Source organism: Mercenaria mercenaria, chromosome 9 (assembly GCF_021730395.1).
Source record: "Mercenaria mercenaria strain notata chromosome 9, MADL_Memer_1, whole genome shotgun sequence".
Lineage (NCBI taxonomy): Eukaryota > Metazoa > Mollusca > Bivalvia > Venerida > Veneridae > Mercenaria > Mercenaria mercenaria.
In genome coordinates, this window is record NC_069369.1 from 3,653,864 (window position 1) to 3,675,848 (window position 21,985).

General features: G+C 33.6%; 1 protein-coding gene across 1 annotated transcript; it reads right to left on the reverse strand.

The window, feature by feature from the left end:
* Nucleotides 1-13,192: 13,192 nt before the first annotated feature.
* Nucleotides 13,193-21,718, reverse strand: LOC123547645 (uncharacterized). Its single transcript, XM_045334908.2, has 6 exons — nt 21,579-21,718; nt 19,945-20,046; nt 18,966-19,091; nt 14,694-14,716; nt 14,107-14,175; nt 13,193-13,962 (listed from the first exon to the last, which is right to left on the reverse strand). The coding sequence occupies exons 1-6, from the start codon at nt 21,716-21,718 to the stop codon at nt 13,193-13,195; spliced, it is 1,230 nt and encodes a 409-aa protein (XP_045190843.2).
* Between the last annotated feature and the right edge of the window lie 267 nt (nt 21,719-21,985).

Below are 21,985 nucleotides of genomic sequence, written 5' to 3' on the forward strand. Positions count from 1 at the left end.
GTATGGTTTTCCATTAGATTTTCAAGGCAATATATCTTCTTTTGAAAAAACAGAGTTATGGAAATGTAAAAATCATAAAGGAGCAGAAAGCTTCCCTTCAGAAATTAATAGTTATTTGGAAAAAGAAAAGCAAAGTCACTGTATTATTGGTCCTTTTAAGAAAAATCCTTTTAGCAGTCCGTTAAAGATTTCTCCGTTAAATTCTGTTCCTAAAAAAGATACGTTAGAAAGACGGATTATTCTGGACCTTAGTTTCCCTAAGGGTAATGCAGTTAATGATTCAATTAAAAAAGATTGTTATTTAGGAGAAGATATTGAATTAATTTTCCCAAAAGTTGATGATTTTATTCATTTGATAAAAGCTAAAGGTAAACATTGTTTGATGTTTAAATTAGACTTGAGGAAAGCTTATAGACAAATTTGTATTTGTCCAGGTGATTATAATCTAGTAGCTTATCGTTGGAAAAAACATATCTTCTGTGATACCGTTTTGTCAATGGGTTTAAGAAATGCTGCAGCTATCTGTCAAAGAGTAACTAATGCTGTAGCTTTTATGATGTTTAAAATAGGAATTGCAATTTTAAATTATTTAGATGACTTAGCAGGCGTAGAGAAAAATGACAAAGCATGGTTTGCTTTTCATTGCTTAAGGCAGGTTTTATATAAGGCTGGTTTGTCAGAATCAATTGATAAAGCTTGTCCACCATCAGAAATAATGATATTTCTAGGCATTTTGTTTAACTCTAACTCCATGACAATGGAATTAACCAATGAAAGGTTAAACGAAATTAAGAAGTTAGTTGTTTTTTTGGTTAAATAAAACTAAAGCTTCTTTAAAAGAATTACAGTCTCTCATTGGAAAATTAAATTTTGTGGCCGCTTGTGTAAGACCAGGACGCATTTTCATAAATAGGTTATTAAACTGGTTAAGAGCCATACATGGATTAAATCCTACAGTGGAAGTTGATATCCCAGATTATGTTAAAAAGGATTTGAATTGGTGGGATAGGTTCCTTGTGAGTTACAATGGAATATCTATTATGTTATATAAAGATTGGTCAAAACCAGATGGTATTTTTTCCACAGACAGTTGTTTAACTGGATGTGGAGGTTATTTCCAAGGAGCTTACTTTCATTCAGAATTTCCAGAAGCTGTAAAATGCAAAAACTTAGATATAGGTGTGTTAGAAATGGTTACTATTATAATAGCTCTTCGATTATGGGGACAAGAATTTAAAGGAAAAAGAATTTAGTGTATTGCGACAATCAATCAGTGTGCCAAGTTTTAAATACAGGTAGGTCAAGGTCAGAGACTTTTCAAGATGGCTTAAGAGAGGTTAGCTATTTGTGTGCTATTCATGAATGTGAGATAAGAACAATTCATTTATCTAGTAATGAGAACAGGCTAGCAGATTGTCTTTCTAGGTGGCATTTAGATATTCATTATCAGGATGAATTTAAAAAATTAACACATGAACAGGAGGTATATGAATGTTTTATATCAGAGAAAATGTTTAAATTTTTAAATATTTGGTAACATTTTGATATTTAATTTCAGATAAACAGTTTAAGGAATTAAAGCAGGACCTCAAAGTTTCAAATTTGTCTGCATATGCATCTGGTTCACGGAAGAATTTAAAAATTCAATGGGAGTCCTTTATACTTTTTTGTTTATACTTTCATTTACAGTATCTTCCAGCTGAAACTTACACTTTACAATTGTATGCTCAATTTTTGAGCCGTTCTTTCAAATCAGTGGACAGTATCAGAAATTATTTAAGCGGTGTTAGATCCATGCATTTATTGTTAGGCCTTTCGTTAGATAAAATAAATCAGTTTTTATTAAATTTATCTCTGAAGGGTTTAACTAGAATAAAACAACATTTCATTAAACAAGCAGAACCTATTACACCAAAGATTTCAAGTGAGATTCATTCCATTTTAGATATGTCAAATAAAAATGACATTGTTTTTTGGTGTTTATTTTTGTTTGCATTTTTCTTAGTAGCTAGAAAATCTAATTTAGTACCAACAAAAAAAGCAGACATTGAAGTTAGTAAATTTTTATTAAGAAAAGATGTTACTCCTTTCGGTGATCATTTGTGTGTTAATTTTAGATGGTCAAAAACTTTGCAATTTGGAGACAGAAAGATTACACCAAAGATTTTAAGTGAGATTCATTCCATTTTAGATATGTCAAATAAAAATGACATTGTTTTTTGGTGTTTATTTTTGTTTGCATTTTTCTTAGTAGCTAGAAAATCTAATTTAGTACCAACAAAAAAAGCAGACATTGAAGTTAGTAAATTTTTATTAAGAAAAGATGTTACTCCTTTCGGTGATCATTTGTGTGTTAATTTTAGATGGTCAAAAACTTTGCAATTTGGAGACAGATTACTTCAAATTCCTCTGTTGAGGTTACCTAGATCTTGTTTGTGTCCAGTTGTAGCATATTACAAAATGTTAGAATTTGTTCCTACCATTAAAGATGATCAACCTTTATTTTCTCTGGATGAAACACATATGATCAATTATTATATGTTTCAAAATAAATTGAAGTCTGTTCTTGCGGAACTAGGTTATGATCCGGTCAGTTTTTCCTCACATTCATTTCGTAGGGGGTTTGCAACTTTTGCCTTTCGATCGAACGTAGCAGCTGATGAAATTCAGATATTAGGTGACTGGAGGTCAGACGTATATAAGAAATATATTTCTCTTACTTTAGAAGACAAACTTGATATTATGAAATCCGTAAGTGATAAATTAAATTTTTAATAAGATAAGTGGCTTTAAGCATTCTAGTGTCCTCTTAATAATTTTTTTTGTTTTTTCTCTTCTACTTCAGTTTCTCGCATAAACCAACTCAGGAACCCGAAGGTGAAGAGGTGTCTAATTCTGTCTGACTCTATGGCTAAGCATGTAACTGACATTCGTGAAACAGACATACGGTCTTATCCTGGGATAACTATTGGACATTTAACTTCTAAGATCATGAAGGGTTCAATAAATTTAAATTACGAAAATATTGTTATTCATGTAGGTACTAATGATGTCAATAACTTTTCTTCGGGTGAAATTTCCTGTCTGTATTCTAACTTAATCACTGCTGTCAAGACCTTCACAGATAGTTCTGTCACAATATACTTGTCCTCTATCTTGCCTAGACCAGTAGATTTCTCAGAAACAGGACCGAAAGTCAAAGAGATAAATTTATCTCTTGAAGCCATTTGTAAGGATAGGAAGATTAAGTTTCTAAAATCTTTTCGTCCCTTTCTCAAAGCCAATCAGCCTCGTAGAGAGCTTTACGCCATCAAAGATGGCGGCTTACATCTAAATTTAGAGGGTACTAGAAGGCTAAAGCAATTTTTTATAAACACAGTAGCACATATGTAAACACTATATGAATGGAAGGTTGTAATATGGTCTTGTTAGAATTGTTATTCAGTTATAATTGTGTATCTGTGTATTCTGTAAGTTGTTCTATTCTCATCATAGAAAATATTTTTTTTATTACTGCTTAACTGAGTTTCACTTCACTTTGTATATAATATATCAAAGGAAGATGGATATATTCACAAAGTAGTATGTTATACTTTGGAATATGATATTTCTAGAGGAAGTAGTAAGCAATATTTCCCTAGAAAAGGGACAGTACACTAACAGTCTAAGACTCGAATGTCTTAAAATTTTTTTTTACATTTATGTGTTATTTAAGGGATTATATTCCTTTACAAATAGTGATTGACAGTATATACTTCACTTTAGATAATTTATCAAAGGAAGTTTATCTATTCACAAAGTAGTATCTTATACTTTGGAATAAGGGGTTTTTAGAGGAAATGGTATATGACATTTCCCTAGAAAAGGACAGTGGTATTATAGACTTGTTTGTTTAAAAATTTATTGATCTAACAACATGTACTTCACTTCAGATAATTTATCAAAGGAAGTCTATCTATTCACAAAGTAGTATCTTATACTTTGGAATAAGGTTTTTCTAGAGGAAATGGTATGTGACGTTTCCCTAGAAAAGGACAGTTGTATTATAGACTTGTTATTTAGGGAATTATTTATTTAATTCATTTCATACAAGAAAAGACATTGTTTCATTGCGGTGAATCATAGTAGTTTCTTTATACTTACTTTAAAGGTATGAATACCTTTAGATTGAAACTGAACACATTTACTTTACTTTTATATATTTATTCAAAGAATCATTGTGATTAGAAGTAAACCTTAGTAGTTGTCATAATTATAAGAACAAATACCTTTTAATAAAAATGGAATGCATTAAGTGCAATAACTTCACTTTGTATAAATTTATTCAAAGGAAGTTGATTCAGTTTACAAAGTAGTATATCATACTTTGGAATAACATAATTTTAGAGGAAATGGTATGTAACGTTTCCCTAGAAAAAGGTTGGTTATTGTAGTAGTAATACGGTTGTTTTTGTGCATTAAAATTTATGGAATATTTTGTTAACAGTCTCATAAAGGACAGACATTCTTATTAGGAGTTCAGTTTTATAGGAAGTTAGATGTAAATTTACAATTATCAATACAGTATATATAGTATCTGTAGATATAGTATCTGTAGATGGTTACATATATGTTTCTTTGAGGTTTTGTTATATGTAGCAATTGCTTGGTTTATTTATGTAAATGTATAATGTATTAAGTTTTTTATGCTGGGCCTGTGGGTTGGCGTTTAGTTGAATATTTATAATGATTACTGTCTTATTTATGTAGATATTCAGTTTTCTTATACTGAATAAGTTTATTTTGTAGTTGACAGTAGTCAGTAGTGAATGATAACTAACCTTTTATATGAGAAATGTACTACTCTGACTCATAAAATTTGGTTAGTTCATATATGTATGTTGTGTTATTGTTAAAACGTGATCTATATGTAACCTAATAAATATTTATTATCATCAAAAATTTTGGCCTTTTCTTATATAAAAATAAAAAAGAAAAAAAGGTGATCATTTAATTTAGGCGATTTTCTGTATTCATAAAATCGGTTAATTATTGAGAACAGCACTTTTTTCGCGTCTGTCAATCAAGTTAATCGTCTTATGTGTCATCGTTTCTGATTGGTCAACGGTTTTTATTCTTTTTAAATCTATTGGTTTTTTTTATCAAAATCATTGATAGGCTTATTCTTGTATTTTATAATTCAATTTAGACAATTTTCTTCATTCTGTATTTTTCTTGGTTGGATCACGTCTAAAATAATTTTGAAAATACCCGAACCCGCCCTGCCCTTGATATTATTGTATATGTGTCTAAAATTTCATGTAATATTTATATGTTCACTTGTCTATTGTTTGTTGTTTATTTGATTTCTGATAGTAAGCGTTTAGTTGAATATTTATAATGATTACTGTCTTATTTATGTAGATATTCAGTTTTCTTATACTGAATAAGTTTATTTTGTAGTTGACAGTAGTCAGTAGTGAATGATAACTAACCTTTTATATTAGAAATGTACTACTCTGACTCATAAAATTTGGTTAGTTCATATATGTATGTTGTGTTATTGTTAAAACGTGATCTATATGTAACCTAATAAATATTTATTATCATCAAAAATTTTGGCCTTTTCTTATATAAAAAGAAAAAAGAAAAAAAGGTGATCATTTAATTTAATACATGTACTATATTAAATATTTTATATTAATTGAATAAATCAAGAGCGCTATAAAATTAAGTAAAAAGTTAATCATTATTTCTAGAGCGAAAATTCATATAAAAGATAGCCCGGAAAACATTTAAGCAATTATAACTTTTGTAATATTTATGATAAAACAATGAAATTTCGCGTATATATTTTACATCTTACATTTATTACTATCTTAAAATTTTAAATTAATCGCTTGAATTTCTGAAGCGATACAGAGTTTTGAATTTGATCATTATTTCAAGCCCAAAATATCAAATAAAAGAAAACACGGAAATCGTATAAAATGTTATAACTTTTAAAATGTTTTAAAGAACCTAATGAAATTTTGTGTATATACACTAGTCAAATGTTCTAAGTAGTCACTACTAGATTTGTAATAACTCTGAAAATATTATGCAAAATTTAATAAAAACTTTACACTATCATTGAATTACGTTTCTCTTCAACATTACCGTTGAAAATTTAACGATGCCTGAAAATCAATCATGCGTAAAGGAAAATACGCGAAACGCCAAAATCCTCGTGCACGCATGTTACGCACAATTTTATAAAAACAAATCTTATCGTACATGACTTTCAAACACGTTAGGGGAAAAAAGACATTAATATGGTCCACATGACATTTAAAAAAATTGTGCGTAACATGCGTGCACGAGGATTTGGCGTTTCGCGTATTTTCCTTTACGCATGATTGATTTTCAGGCATCGTTAAAATTTCCACGGTAATATTGAAGAGAAACATAATACAATGATATTGTAAGTTTAAATTAAATTTTTAATAATATTTTCTGAGTTATTATAAATCTATAGTGACTACTTAGAACATTTGACTAGTGTATACTTCACCCTGCATTTAATACTATATTGATTTGTTTGTTTGTGCTGGGTTTTACGCCGTTTTTCAACAGTATTTCAGTCATGTAACGGCGGGCAGTTAACCTAGCCAGTGTTCCTGGATTCTGTACCAGTACTAACCCTGTTCTCCGCAAGTAACTGCCAACTTCCCCACATGAATCAGAGGTGGAGGGCGAATGGTTCCTCATCAAATCTCGCAACATTGCGGTCCGTAGACCGAGCGCTCTACCTACTGAGCTAAGCGGGCGGGTTTAATACTATATTGAAGTTTTACATTAATTGGATAAATTTCAAGAGCGCTATAAAATTCTGTAGTTATGCATTATTTCTAGAGCGAAATTTCATATAAAAGATAGCCCAGAAATCATTTGATTAGTCAACTATTTTAAATTAGTTATGATAAAACAACGAAATTTCGCACCTGTTATACTATATTATCCATTTTATGTTATGTTCAAATTTTGAAATAATTGGGTGAATTGGGCGCAATTGATCCGAATACCCAATTTAACAAGACATGGAAATCACTCTAGTTATGAGATAAGAATGTGTTTTGATTTTTGATTTGCCACATACATTGATTATTCATATCAATTTGCAATGGAAAAGATTTTAATGTTGAATTAATTCGTTAAATTTCTGTGGAAATGAGATTTCTGTTTGTCTATTCTAAAATGTAAAAGCTTCGACTGTGTTTTTTTCCAAATGATTATCTTTAAAAACATAGCAGACGATATTTACAGCAGAAAACATATTTCGGCAGCATTCTAATGGTTAAATAAAATGAGGATACAAAGATATGTAGCGATTTGTTGTTTATTTTATTTCCCATATAATATAAAAATACGTTTATAAATAATTAAATAATTAAATTCATTCGAAACAAGTCAAATGATTCAAAGTATACTAACACGTATTTCATGAATTCATCATAATTGCCCAGACAATCTGACTTATTCTTTTTGCAGCGGTTTTGGATACCGTGCACTGTCTGCCTTGGTGACTTTCAACCAATGTCATTAGCCCCACTGACAATTTCAACAACCTGACAAAAGAAAGAAATTACTGTTTGTTTAATTGCTAGAAACAGTGTATATTGTTCAAGTCGATAAACTATTTGTATTTGTATTCGTATTCGGCATTTAATTCAGTGGACTGATACACAGGTAAACAAGTGCCATCATGATTCAGCGCGTGCCATAAATATACACAGTTTTCGCCCAATATATATACCCTATATTTAAACAAGTGGCTGATCAGCGAATTACAAATGAAAGAAAATTGTAAAATATATATCACTAAAATATTAAATGAATAACTGTTGAGTAATGTAAAAAGAAATGAATTTATTTCATGTTTTTCGGTGGATTGCCGTAATATAACTGTAGATAATATCCTGATAAACTCACAGTGAATATCATCAAATTATAATTTTCACTCTTCCTGTTTCATTTATCCGCAAAAATAGCAGAAACTTATCATTTGAGTATAAAATAAAAAGAAAAATTGTTTGTTTTAGTGAAAGATTGAATATATTTCACCTCGTGAACACCAACAGTTGTATTTTCGTTCGTGGCTGCGCCACTCGTGAAAATACCCTTTTGGTGCTCGCTCAGTGAAATATATTTCGATCTTACACAAAAACAACGATTACCCTCTATATATTTTCTGTTTTAGCTGATGTTTGAGTTATCGAATTATATAGTCTGAATAAATACTGTTGAGATGGTACAATTATATTACTTTCAACCGTGGTAATAATTAGCATACTTTTTTGAAACAAAAAACACAAAACAAACAAGGGTTATCATGCTGTAGATAAGGTAGGACAACTCTAATGGACAATATTTCAAATGTACTTGAAAATGGGTTTTTTGTGATCTATATTATACCAGAGAGTTGTTTTGAAAATATTAGGGCACCTTTCCAGGTGAATAAAAAAAAATTTGAAAAAAGTTGCATCCCACCCCATATTTTCAGTTTCGCTCAAAATCATATGGCCCCTAGGGTAAATAAAATGGCCATAAATTAATTATTTTAAGCAATATAATACTCAATTTGGTGTCTTTGTGTCAGGAAGTGTTGTATCTTTGCAATCTAGGTAATTTGAATGGTTATTTGCAAGACATTTGTTTTATATTTGCTTTTATCTACGAGAACATGTGCAAAATCTGAAGCACTTTTTTCCGAGGCCAATTTTTGGTACCGCATTAAAACTGTAATTTTTCGACATTTATGGGATATTTCCAACATAAATTAAGGCTTAATTTTTGTAACTGACCTATTTCTAAGGTAAATAGACCATTTTTACAAACTTTGCCCCTCTAGTATTGAAAACAAGGCAGTCGGTAACACCGATGGATGCTCCCCGATGGCAATATGGTTCTTAAAGGGGAGGTAATTCAAAAACAGGGCAAATCAGAGTAGTAGTTCTTTGTCGCTGCATTTCTTCTTAATGAGTTCTATCATTGTTTGAAATTACAATATTGTAGCTTTAATACTTTTCGAGTTATGCTCCAGACAAGATTCTACCATAAAGGGGGATTATTAATAAATGGGAGCATCTAGAATTATAGTTCCATGTCAGTGAATTTCCTCTCTATTAGTTCTATCATTGTGTGAAGTATCAACCTTGTAGCTTTAATACTTATTGAGTTATGGAGGGGACAAGATTTCCTAAAAGGAAGGGAGGTAATTCAACAAGAGGGCCATGATGGCCCTATATCGCTCACCTGTCTCCTTGGTACAATCATTCTCTAGCTAACATCCAGACACTGTTCTAATGGTCAATGTCACTGTGACCTTGAAATCAGTACAGGTTATCTACTGGTCGTGATAAACGTGCCTATCAATTTTCATGATCCTAGGCCAAAGCATTCTTAAGTTATCGTCCAGAAATCGTTTCACTGTTCAAGGTCACTGTGACCTTGACCTTAACCAAATGACCTCAAAATCAATAGGGATCATCGGCTTGTTATGACAAACTTTTCTATCAATTTTCATGATCCTAGGCCAAAGCTGTCTTGAGTTAACATCTGGAAAAGGTTTTACTGTTCAAGGTCAGTGTGACCTTGACCTTTGACCAAATGACCTAAAAATCAATAGGGGTCATCGGCTTGTTATGACAAACTTTTCTATCGATTTTCATGATCCTAGGCCAAAGCTGTGTTGAGTTATCATCCGGAAACTGTTTTACTGTTCAAGGTCACTGTGACCTTGACCTTCGACCGAATGACTTCAAAATTAATAGGGTTCATCTGCTGATCATACCAAACCTCCTTATAAACTTTCATGATCCTAGGCCATAGCATTCTTTAGTTATTATCCGGAAAACATTTTACTCTTCAAGGTCAGTGTGACCTTGACCTTTGACCAAATGACCTCAAAATCAATAGGGGTCATCTGCTAGTTATGACAAACTTTTCTATCAATTTTTATGATCCTAGGCCAAAGCTGTCTTGAGTTATCATCCGGAAACTGTTTTACTGTTCAAGGTCACTGTGACCTTTACCTTCGATTGAATGACCTCAAAATTAATAAAGTTCATCTGCTGATCATGACATATCTCCTTATCAACTTTCATGATCCTAGGCCATGGCATTCTTCAGTTAACATCCGGAAAATGTTTAACTGTTCAAGGTCACAGTGACCTTGACCTTTGACCAAATGACCTTAAAATCAATAGGGGTAATCGGCTTGTTATGACAAACTTTTCTATAAATTTTCATGATCCTAGGCCAAAGCTGTCTTCAGTTATCATCCGCAAACTGTTTTACTGCTCAAGGTCACTGTGACCTTGACCTTTGACCAAATGACCTCAAAATCAATAGGGGTCATCGGCTTGTTATGAGAAACTTTTCTATCAATTTTCATGATCCTAGGCCAAAGCTGTCTTCAGTTATCATCCGAAAACTGTTTTACTGTTCAAGGTCACTGTGATATTGACCTTTGACCGAATTACCTCAAAATTAATAGGGTTCATCTGCTGATCATAACAAACCTCCTTATCAACTTTCATGATCCTAGGCCAAAGCTGTCTTCAGTTATCATCCGAAAACTATTTTACTGTTCAAGGTCACTGTGACCTTGACCTTTGACCGAATGACCTCAAAATTTATAGGGTTCATCTGCTGATCATAACAAACCTCCTTATCAACTTTCATGATCCTAGGCCATAGCATTCTTGACTTATCATCCGGAAATCGTTTTACTGTTCAAGGTCATTGTGACATTGACCTTTCACCAAATGACCTCAAAATCAATAGGGGTCATCGGCTTGTTATGACAAACTTTTCTATAAATTTTCATGATCCTAGGCCAAAGATGTCTTCAGTTATCATCCCAAAATTGTTTTACTGTTCAAGGTCATTGTGACCTTGACCTTTGACCGAATGACCTCAAAATTTATAGGTTTCATCTGCTGATCATACCAAACCTCATTATCAACTTTCATGATCCTAGGCCATAGCATTCTTGAGTTATCATCCGGAAATCATTTTACTGTTCAAGGTCACTGTGACCTTAACCTTTGACCAAATGACCTCAAAGTCAATAGGGGTCATCGGCTTGTTATGACAAACTTTTCTATCAATTTTCATGATCCTAGGCCAAAGCTGTCTTCAGTTATCATCCGAAAACTGTTTTACTGTTCAAGGTCACTGTGATATTGACCTTTGACCGAATTACCTCAAAATTAATAGGGTTCATCTGCTGATCATAACAAACCTCCTTATCAACTTTCATGATCCTAGGCCAAAGCTGTCTTCAGTTATCATCCGAAAACTATTTTACTGTTCAAGGTCACTGTGACCTTGACCTTTGACCGAATGACCTCAAAATTTATAGGGTTCATCTGCTGATCATAACAAACCTCCTTATCAACTTTCATGATCCTAGGCCATGGCATTCTTGAGTTATCATCCGGAAATCATTTTACTGTTCAAGGTCACTGTGAACTTGACCTTTGACAAAATGACCTCAAAATCAATAGGGGTCATCGGCTTGTTATGACAAACTCTTCTATAAATTTTCATGAACCTAGCCCAAAGCTGTCTTTAGTTATCATCCGAAAATTTTTTTACTGTTCAAGGTCATTGTGACCTTGACCTTTGACCGAATGACCTCAAAATCAATAGGGTTCATCTACTCTTCATGGTCAACCTTGTGTGCAAGTTTGATTAAAATCAAATCATTTATGACACCTCTACGGTGCGAAAACGAAATTGTTAACGGACGGACGGACGGATGAAGGGTGATCAGAAAAGCTCACCTTGTCACTATCTGACAGGTGAGCTAAAAATGGGACTATCCAGAGTTATGATTCTTTATCACTGAATTCCTCTTAACAAGCTTTATCATTGTATGAAGTAAGAACAAAGTAGCTTCAATACTTTTTGAGTTATGCGCAAGACAAAATTTTTCCATAAAGGGAGGTAATTCAAAAATGGGACCATCCAGAGTTATAATTCTTTGTTATTGCGTTTCCTCTCAATTAGCTCTATTCTTGTATGCATTAACAACCTATGAGCTTTAAATCTTTATGAGTAATGGTACAGACAAGATTTCAAAAAAGAAAGGGAGGTAATTCAAAAATGGGATCATCCAGATTTACGATTTTTTGTCAGTGCACTTCCTCTCAATAAACTCTATCATCAAATAAAGTTATAGCCTATTACTTTAAATATTTTTTCTGTAATACACCGGACAAGTATGTGACAAACATGAGTTTTATAAAAAGGGAGATAATTCAAATAAAGGACAAGCTAGAGTTATGGTTCTTGGTCACTGCACACCCTCTCAATGTGATCTATCATTGTGTGAAGTTACAACTTACTAGCCCCAATACTTTTCGAGTTATGCTCCGGACAAGATTTATACAATAAGGGAGATAATTCAAAAATGGGACCACCTAGAGTTCTGGTTCTTTGTCACTGCACACCCTCTCAATGAGGTCTATCATTGTGTGAAGTATCAAACCAGTAGCTTCAATACTCTTTAAAGTTATGCTCCAGACAAGAAGTATGACAGATTTTTACAAAAAGGGAGATAATTCAAAAATGGGACCACCTAAAGTTATGGTTCTTTGTCACTGCACGCCGCCTCAATGAGGTCTATCATTGTGTGAAATATCAAACCAGTAGCTTTAATACTCTTTGAGTTATGCTCCGGACAAGAAGTGTGATGGACGGACGGACAGACGGACAAAGCGGAAACTATATGCTCGCCCTTCGGGGAGCATAAAAATCAATTAAAAGTTGGACAGATGGAAACAGTTTACTCACTATATTTCTACTACTATACAACAACAAAAGCATATAACGATTAATCTCTATGTATTATTGGCATTCTTTTCAACTTGCTTGTAGATTTTAACAATACAAACAAAAATAAATACATTTACAGATAATTTTAACCATATAAATGTGTAATAATAAGATATCATTAGGTATTTTGATACAACCAAATAATTTCTTGTCGAGGTGAAACTCGAGAAAATGATATGACTTGCACATTGTATAGCTATTTACTGGAAACAGTTCATGTTTCATAAAACTATATAACACTGCAATAAATTTACAATACACATACTGTTGTTTTCTTATTTATACATAAGACATCTAGCCACTACCAATACAATAGTGTACCAATAATCTAGTGATTCTCAAAATATTTTGCAATTTTTGGTACAATTTCTTCCAACACCTTTTTATTATTAGACACTCTTGGACAGCCTTCAGAGTTCTTTGAAATGAACACATCTTTTATAGCATCTTCTCCACCCCTAGAATGCAATAACTTTAAGTGGTTTATATTCAAACCAGACCCTGCAATGTTTTCCGCGGTAGGTTTTCTAATAACACCTGAATAAATCAACGAATTCAGTGATGGCAAATTTAGCATTTTAGATTTGTTGAAAGCCATGTTATTAGCAACTGCTTCTTGGTTAAAGCTATGAGCCATTATATCACTACTTGGGAGGTTTACAAACTTTATCAATTTCCCAAGTGCTACTACATCATCAATGGCATTATGTGCAGCATATGTTTCACCTAGTAAGGATGACACTAGATCTACTTGTTTCAGAGATGAATTTGGATATAGTTTACGAAACACTGACATAGAGTCAATGAATGCACACTCTGATAATTTATCCTGAGCTCTAATGTTCTTCACTGTAGATACAAGAATGGGAAAGTCAAATCTACGACCATTGTGAGCTACTAAACATACATTTTGAAATTTAGAAATCCAGTTTACAAATTCATCCACAACAGTTTTTATAGACACTGATTGTACTTTAGATCCATTTACTGTCATTTCCTCATTATAAAATGATATCCCTGTAACAGATGTAGCAGCTGTAGAAATGGGTACAGTTGGTTTGACATATGTACTGAACTGTTGGCCTGACTGTAATTCCACTGTAGGTACAGTTGGTTTGACATATGTACTGAACTGTTGGCCTGACTATAATTCCACTGTAGGTACAGTTGGTTTGACATATGTACTGAACTGTTGGCCTGACTATAATTCCACTGTAGGTACAGTTGGTTTGACATATGTACTGAACTGTTGGCCTGACTGTAGTTCCACAGCAGCAATCTGTGTTATCTGCGGAAGCACACCATCTTTTACTGTAAAGCAATTGAAGAAAATATATACATGTTCATTTATTCAAACATAAAGTCAGAACCTCAACTTTACTTGCATATATAATATTGTCAAAATGTACAACTGCTCACTCTTAGCAGACTGACACAAGTTTGACAAATGAGCTTTTCGTTACACTCCATATGGAAAATTCTGAAGATCACTCTCATGTTGATTGTAAATACAACAAATTTATTGAATCCAGCATAAAACAGTTATAAAATATCATACCAAGCTACCCAATATTCTATTTAGAGCTACCTTGTATACTATTTTGTAAATATTCAGAATAAAATCTGTAAAAGCATCCCTTAAAAGTTGAAAGCAAAGAATGCCACCAGAAAAAGTTGTTGGCTGAGTTGTTCAAAATGACCAGAAAATATAACATCATTTGATCTAAGTATTGGGTGAGTTTTTTCACCAGCAATCATGTGTCTGACACCAAAATATTGTAGTTTGTGAACATGATATCTGAAGATGTACTAACAAAATAATTACTCACTCAAGTTATCTTTACTTTTCAAGCTACCAGTATACAAAAATAAGTATTAGTTTGTATAATAAAAGTTGCTCATTATTTGACACTAAACTTCCTATTCAACATCATATCAGGCAAAAACATCTGTAAGTTTCAGAGATATTTCAGCTGACGGACAGACAGATTAACCCCTTAAAGGTATAAAAGAACAAGAGGGCCATAATGGCCCTGAATCGCTCACCTGAGTAACGCCCCCTAAAGGGGCCAAACAATATTTTGAAGAAGCTTGAGAGAAATCCAAGCAATGATGCTTCAGGCCAAATTTGGTGAAGATACATCAAGCAGTTCACAAGATTAAGTAATTTAAAGATTTTTCTATTTTTTGCTGACTGAAATTCTTTGAGAAAACTTGAAAGAGGTCTATGAAAGGATGCTTCAGGCCAAATTTGGTGAAGATCCATCAAGCGGTTCATGAGAAAAAGTCATTTATAAGTATTTTTATTTTTAGCTCTAGCAGCCCCTAAAAGGGGCCAAGTGAAATTTTTTTAGCAAACTTTAAAGAGGTCTGTAAGAACGCTTCGGGCCAAATTTGGTGAAGATCCATCAAGCAGTTCATGAGAAGAAGTCGTTTAAAGGTTTTTCTATTTTTAGCTCTAGTGGCCCCTAAAAGGGGCCGACTGGAATTCCTTGAGCAAACTTGGAAGAGGTCTATGGAAGGATGCTTCGGGCCAAATTTGGTTAAGATCCAATAAGTGGTTCATGAGAAGAAGTCTTTTAAAGGTTTTTCTATTTTTAGCTCTGGCGGCCCCTAAAAGGGGCCGACTGAATTTCTTTGAGCAAACTTGATAGAGGTCTATGTAAGAATGCTTCAGGCCAAATTTAGTGAAGATCCATCAAGCAGTTCAAGAGAAGAAGTCATTTAAAGGTTTTTTCTATTTTTATTAGCTCTAGCGACCCCTAAAAGGGGCCAAGTGAAATTCTTTGAGCAAACTTTAAAGAGGTCTATGTAAGGATGCTTCGGGCCAAATTTGGTGAAGATCCATCAAGCAGTTCATGAGAAGAAGTCGTTTAAAGGTTTTTTCTATTTTTAGCTCTAGTGGCCCCTAAAAGGGGCCGACTGGAATTCCTTGAGCAAACTTGGACGAGGTCTATGGAAGGATGAGATGTCATTTGAAGTAATTGTTGACGACGCACGACGGACGCCGGACACAGGGTGATCACTAAAGCTCACCCTTGAGCACTATGTGCTCAGGTGAGCTAAAAAGTCAACTTTTGTGGTAATCTGTTTGCTTGAGTACAATATTCTTGTTAATATGGTAATACGTGTGATAGCTGTCTTCTTCAAACTAAGATTTCCAACATACTTTACTGAACAACTTTTCATACAAAATACCTAAATGACACAATAAAAATATTTCTACAGAAAAATACAGTTAGAACTTACAGGTTCAGGGACTGCGTTTTGGCCGAAGTCGGGCGATAACTTCGCCTTAAATTAATTCACTTCGCCCTTCCCGCCCGTAAAAGCGAAGTTTGAGTCGCCCTATAATTTTACAACGATGTACGCCGAAATTATACATTTGTAAACAAACATGCAATATACAAGATGTCTCCGGGCGACGCGCGCGGCGAAAGGTGTCTGTGACAACAAAAGATGTTCACTCGACCGCTAAATTGCAGCTGGCATAATCCTTGGCATATGATTGCACACAATTAGCAGCCGATTTACTCGGTCACGTTTCCCCTTGAGTGTCTCGGTGACATCGTGTGTATTGCATATTGTGTTTACGGACCACCATAATTATACCGCACATTCAATTACCGGAATCGACCTTTATTTTCTAAATTGCATGTATTAAATTACGATTTTTGATTGATATCAATCAATTATGATACAAATAATTAATATTTCAAAGAAAAATGAAAAATGAAAACCGTTCACGGAAAAAAGTTTTATACGCGAATTAAAATCGGCGAGCGCACCTGCAATCTGTAATTGAAATTTCCCGTTCTCTCGCCGATTTTAAATCTCGTATATAACTTTTTTCCGTGAACGATTATTATTTTTCTTTCAGTTATTAATTATTTACATCAACTTTGATTGATTTCAATCAAAAACCATACTTCGTTTAATGAAATAAATTATTTGATTAAGAAATACGAGTGAATTTCGGTAGTCGAACTTTTCGCGTAGCTCGCCGACTTTAAATCGGGTTTAAAACTTTTTTAGGGAATGTATTTCATTTTCCTTTGAGATATTAATTATTTATAAAATATTTGATTGATTTCAATCAAAAATCGTAATCTAATACATATAACTGAAAAAATACTGGTCGATTCCCCTAATGAAAGTTGATTCCGGTAAGTGTGGCCGTTTGCAAACCAAGCAGTTTGAAAAATAATTGTAGTACATAATTATAAAATTTGAAAAAAAATAGCAATTAGAATTATTAAATAGATTATATATATGGTGGTGTTCAACCTAGCTAATGCAACATTTCAAAAATGCATTTTTCACAAAATAAACTTTTAAACAATGTCCTTTCAAATTGAGATAAGAAGATTACAATTTATTTTTGACCGCGCTTAAACTTCTCCCTAAATTTGAAAACTTCTCCCTAATTTCTCTTGAGGGAGAAGTCACTTCTCCCTAATTTTGGATGCTAAGGTAGTCCCTGCAGGTTAGGGAGTCAAAACCTCGTTTATGCCAGGCTGTGTCAACAGCAACTGACATTCCACTTCTTGAACGGCATGGATATTTAGGTAGCAGTCTGGTTTTGGCTTTTCATGCTTGCTTGGATAATGTACTCTGTAATTTTGGAGTACGAAGTGGGGGAGATAATGGATTTCTGGAGTCCAGTGGAGTGCTATAAACAAACATCACTAGAGCACTGACCAGTCAGAAAGGGCCCCGCTGAAGACCTTTGACCCTATGACCTCAAAATCAGTAGGCATGTGGAACACTCTGAGGTGCATCTACATATGAAGTTTGAAGACTGTAGGTGAATCTGCTTTCATTTTATGACAGGATGAAGTTTTTCCTATTAGAGGTCAGTGTGACCTTCACCTTTGACCCTATGACCTCAAAATAATGAGGCAAGTAGAACTCAGTGAGGTGCATCTATATATAAAGTTTGAAGACTGTTGGTGAATCTGCTTTCATTTTATGACAAGATGAATGTTTTCCTATTAGAGGTCAGTATGACCTTGACCTTTGACCTTATGACCTCAAAATCAATAGGCATGTAGAACTCACTGAGGTGCATCTATATATGAAGTCTGAAGACTGTTGGTGAATCTGCTTTCATTTTATGACAGGATGAAGTTTTTCCTATTAGAGGTCAGTGTGACCTTGACCTTTGACCCTATGACCTCAAAATCAATAGGCATGTAGAACTCACTGAGGTGCATCTATATATGAAGTTTGAAGACTGTTGGCGAATCTGCTTCATTTTATGACAAGATGAATGTTTTCCTATTAGAGGTCAGTGTGACCTTGACCTTTGACCCTTGGACCTCAAAATCAGAAGGCTTGTAGAACTCACTGAGGTGCATCTTGATTTGAAGTTTGAAGACTGTGTGTGAACCTGCTTTCATTTTATGACAGGATGAAGTTTTTCCTATTAGAGGTCAGTGTGACCTTGAACTTTGATCCTATGACCTCAAAATCAGTAGGCATGTAGAACTCACTGAGGTGTATCTATATATGAAGTTTGAAGTCTCTAGGTGGAGGGGTTGACAAGTTATTCTTCAGAAAAGATTTTGTGGACGGATAGACAGACGGACGGACAGACGGACTGTCAGACAGACAGAGTGATTACTATAGGGCACCCGCACTTTCAGTGGCAGGGCCCTAATTATATGACAAGAAATCTGAATTTGTATTTTTGTCAATGAGGGTTATTAACCTTTACAGTGTTGGAACCGAACTAACAGCCTTTGCAAACAGCATGGAACCACACCAGATGACGAATGAATCAGGTCATATTCAAAGCTGTTTGCCTCTTGGACAATATCTACTCCACTTTTGGAGACAATTGTTTTAACTTTACAAGTAAAGCAGACGACTTTTCAGCAGACGACATTTTTCTTGGCATAGTCTGGGATGTTGCATGTATAATCCTACACAACGAATTGTCTTCAAATATGTATAAATCGGCAGATATAGTGTTTTAAAATACAATATTTTTACTGTAAACATTCAGTCTGAAATACATCCAGTAATGTTAACCTTAAGGCATCTAGTTTCAAGGATTAAATAAAAGATCAGTTCAACATGTGTGTGTATTCATGTACCTGCAAGTGTTTTCTGGAAAAAAGGCAGTGTCCGGAAAAGTCTGTTCAACAGGTTCATTGTAGCTGTTCTCATCATCACTCTCAGTATCAGTCCAATCTTGTTCATCATCATCATAAAGCTTCAACCTGATTTTAAGATAGCAGTCGTTTTAAATTGTGTTCAGTATATATTCAGATATAACTGTGAAACAAGAGCTGTCACTAGTCAGTGCGCTCGACTATTCTCAATGCTGGATAGTATAATGTAAGCCAAGTTGACATGAATTCTAAGTCGAAAAAGGGGCATTATCCTATCAAAATGCTGGATAGAGTTACCACCTCCTGTCTGAAGGTGAAGGTTGGGGTCATGATGGGGAACAAGTGTGCAAAGTTTCAAAGCCATATGTTAATAGACTTTGAAAATATTTGGGGTGGTAGCTAAACTTTAACGCAAATTCTAAGTCAAAAAAGGGGCATAATTCTGTCAAAATGCTGGATAAAGTTACCTCCTCCTGTATGAAGGTTGGGGTCATGATGGGGAACAAGTGTGCAAAGTTCCAAAGCCATATGTTAATAGACTTTTAAAATATTTGGGGTGGTAGCTAAACTTTAACGTAAATTCTAAGTCGAAAAAGGGGCATAATTCTGTCAAAATGCTGGATAGAGTTACCTCCTCCTGTGTGAAGGTTAAGGTCATGATGGGGAACAAGTGTGCAAAGTTTCAAAACCACAGGTAAATGGACTTTGAAAATATTAGGGGTGGTAGCTAAACTTTAACGTAAGCATTATGGCGATGCGGAGGGCGACAGCGACGCTCGGGTGACTAGGATAGCTCTCCCTATTCTTCGAATAGTCGAGCTAAAAATGCTGTGTAATCCTTTATATACAAAACACAACAGATGCATTTTATGAAAGCACAATCAATCATAAGTTACATGCAATTTTCCATTATTTTTTGCTTTGGTAATGATGGTCTAAAAAGTATTATACTTATTCTTACTGTGGTGCAGGAGATGAATCTGGTAGTTGACAAACACCCAAGTCTTCTATCAAACCACTCATACCACCTTGCGCATCTTGAGACTCTGCATGAGCAATAGCCCTGTAAAATAAATTTTGAAAACAAAATCAAAATGTGTAACTGAAAAATATATTGGAAACCATGGACTGAAGCTTATACAAACCAGGCATGCGGTCATTACTTTGTCTGCAGTACTGAAGTACTTCCCCAAAATCTCCAAATTTATGCATTCCAGTACCAGTACCATTACTCGACTTTTGGGAAAAGGTGCATTCCAGTACCATTACTTTTGGTCCCTGTACTTAAGTACATTGCATTACTTTCAATGATTTCTTCAAAATAAAATATAGCGAAAACTTTAATATATTCCTAGACCATTGTAACATATAAAAGTGACTTTATTTATTTGAAAATATTCAAGATTTCATTTAGTCAATTTAATTTCAATTTCGTTTTAACTCAGTTATAAAATAAATCTGCCACAATTAGTTGTTTTGCCTAGCATGAAATAAAAGAAATAGGTTTTTGTCGAAATGGCAAATTGAAGGTGAGGTGTGAAAAATATCAAATGTCACCCAGAAGTAAACAAACTACACAAGAAAACAATAAACTGCACCAGATACCTGTGAAAATCAGACACGAAGAGATGGCCATCTAAATGGCTAAAACTGTATTGTTAAGTGAAAGTTCACCATATTATATATTAAAGATTACCTTAATTAATCTGTTACTATAGTATATTTTTTTCAAATTTATTAAGTGTGGGTTATGTCTCTTTCTTTCTTATTAATGATGTTTTATGATAGTAATGAACAGGATTTGACATTACTTCATATACCTTATTTAAAGTCATTTCACAAAATATAACTGCATTTTTTGCTTTTTGTTTATTTGCATATACTCTCTTGTTTTTATGCATGTAAGTAAAGTGTATTTGACAATGAACTTTTATGCTCAAGTCAATTAGTAAATAAAATTCCATTCTGTTCTGTTCTGTTAAAGACTCATTAAAGATTGTAATCATATTAATGACTATACAATGATATAATAATTAATATGTTGTGACATTATTATGATTTATTAAGGTTTATGAGAGTTATGTATACATATTTTCATTTATAGTCCTTTATATACAGCTTTCCTTGTCTGAAATAACTAAAGGACCATATAAGTCCTTATAATTATCAATCAAAACTTAGTGGGAAAAAAATCTATGTAATGCATCAGTACTGACCCTCATTACATGACTTTTCATAAAAGGAATGCAGTACTGACCACTTTTTGTAATGCAAAATATTTTTCAGTACCAGTACTGCTCTAATTTTTCAAATTTTGTAATGAATTCCATCATTCTAAGTACTTCAGTATCAGTATCCCATGCCTGATACAAACACATTGGCATTTTCAGCAGTGTTTGAAATAAATATGTTCAGTAAGGTGGAATTTATTTGTTATTTTTATAAAAATCTAGCTTTGGACTACATTTTCTCAAAAAGTAGAGTAAAACTTATTCATTACAGATAATTGACTGATTGACTGACAAAACAATGTGCATAAGATATAGAAACAAGAAACTAATTCTTTTTTCTGTCTTTATAATAAAATGAACATACTCCATTTCATTCTTAAATGCTTCCTCAGCTGCGGCTTGTGACGACTCAGTAGACACTTTCTCCACAACATCTCCTGCCCGAATCTCCATCTTTTTCAAGTTGGCATCTGACACGGTCTTAAGATTCAGTGTGGCTAGCATGTTGTTAACGCGTCTTGGCCCACCCAGACTATCAATCATTGCTGGAACGAGATAGACAGCTTTTCATGGCAAGTGAATGGCATTATGCAACATGCAATTTAACAATTTACTAATATTTGTTGAATATCATGACTACTGTCATATATTTAATGTATTATTGTTAAATATCGGAGTCACCCATTTTATGTATATTAAAGGATATATGGTGACTTTCTTGTTTTGATCGGGAGGAAAATCACAGATGCCCTTATGTGCACTATTTCATCA

Coding starts and splice junctions, on each gene's coding strand:
- LOC123547645 (XM_045334908.2), bottom strand. CDS start 21,718: ATGCTAGCCACACTGAATCTTAAGACCGTGTCAGATGCCAACTTGAAA. Junction 19,092..19,944: donor GATTCATCTCCTGCACCACA/GTAAGAATAAGT, acceptor TCTTAAAATCAG/GTTGAAGCTTTATGATGATG. Junction 14,717..18,965: donor TTTCCAGAAAACACTTGCAG/GTACATGAATAC, acceptor GTATACTGGTAG/CTTGAAAAGTAAAGATAACT.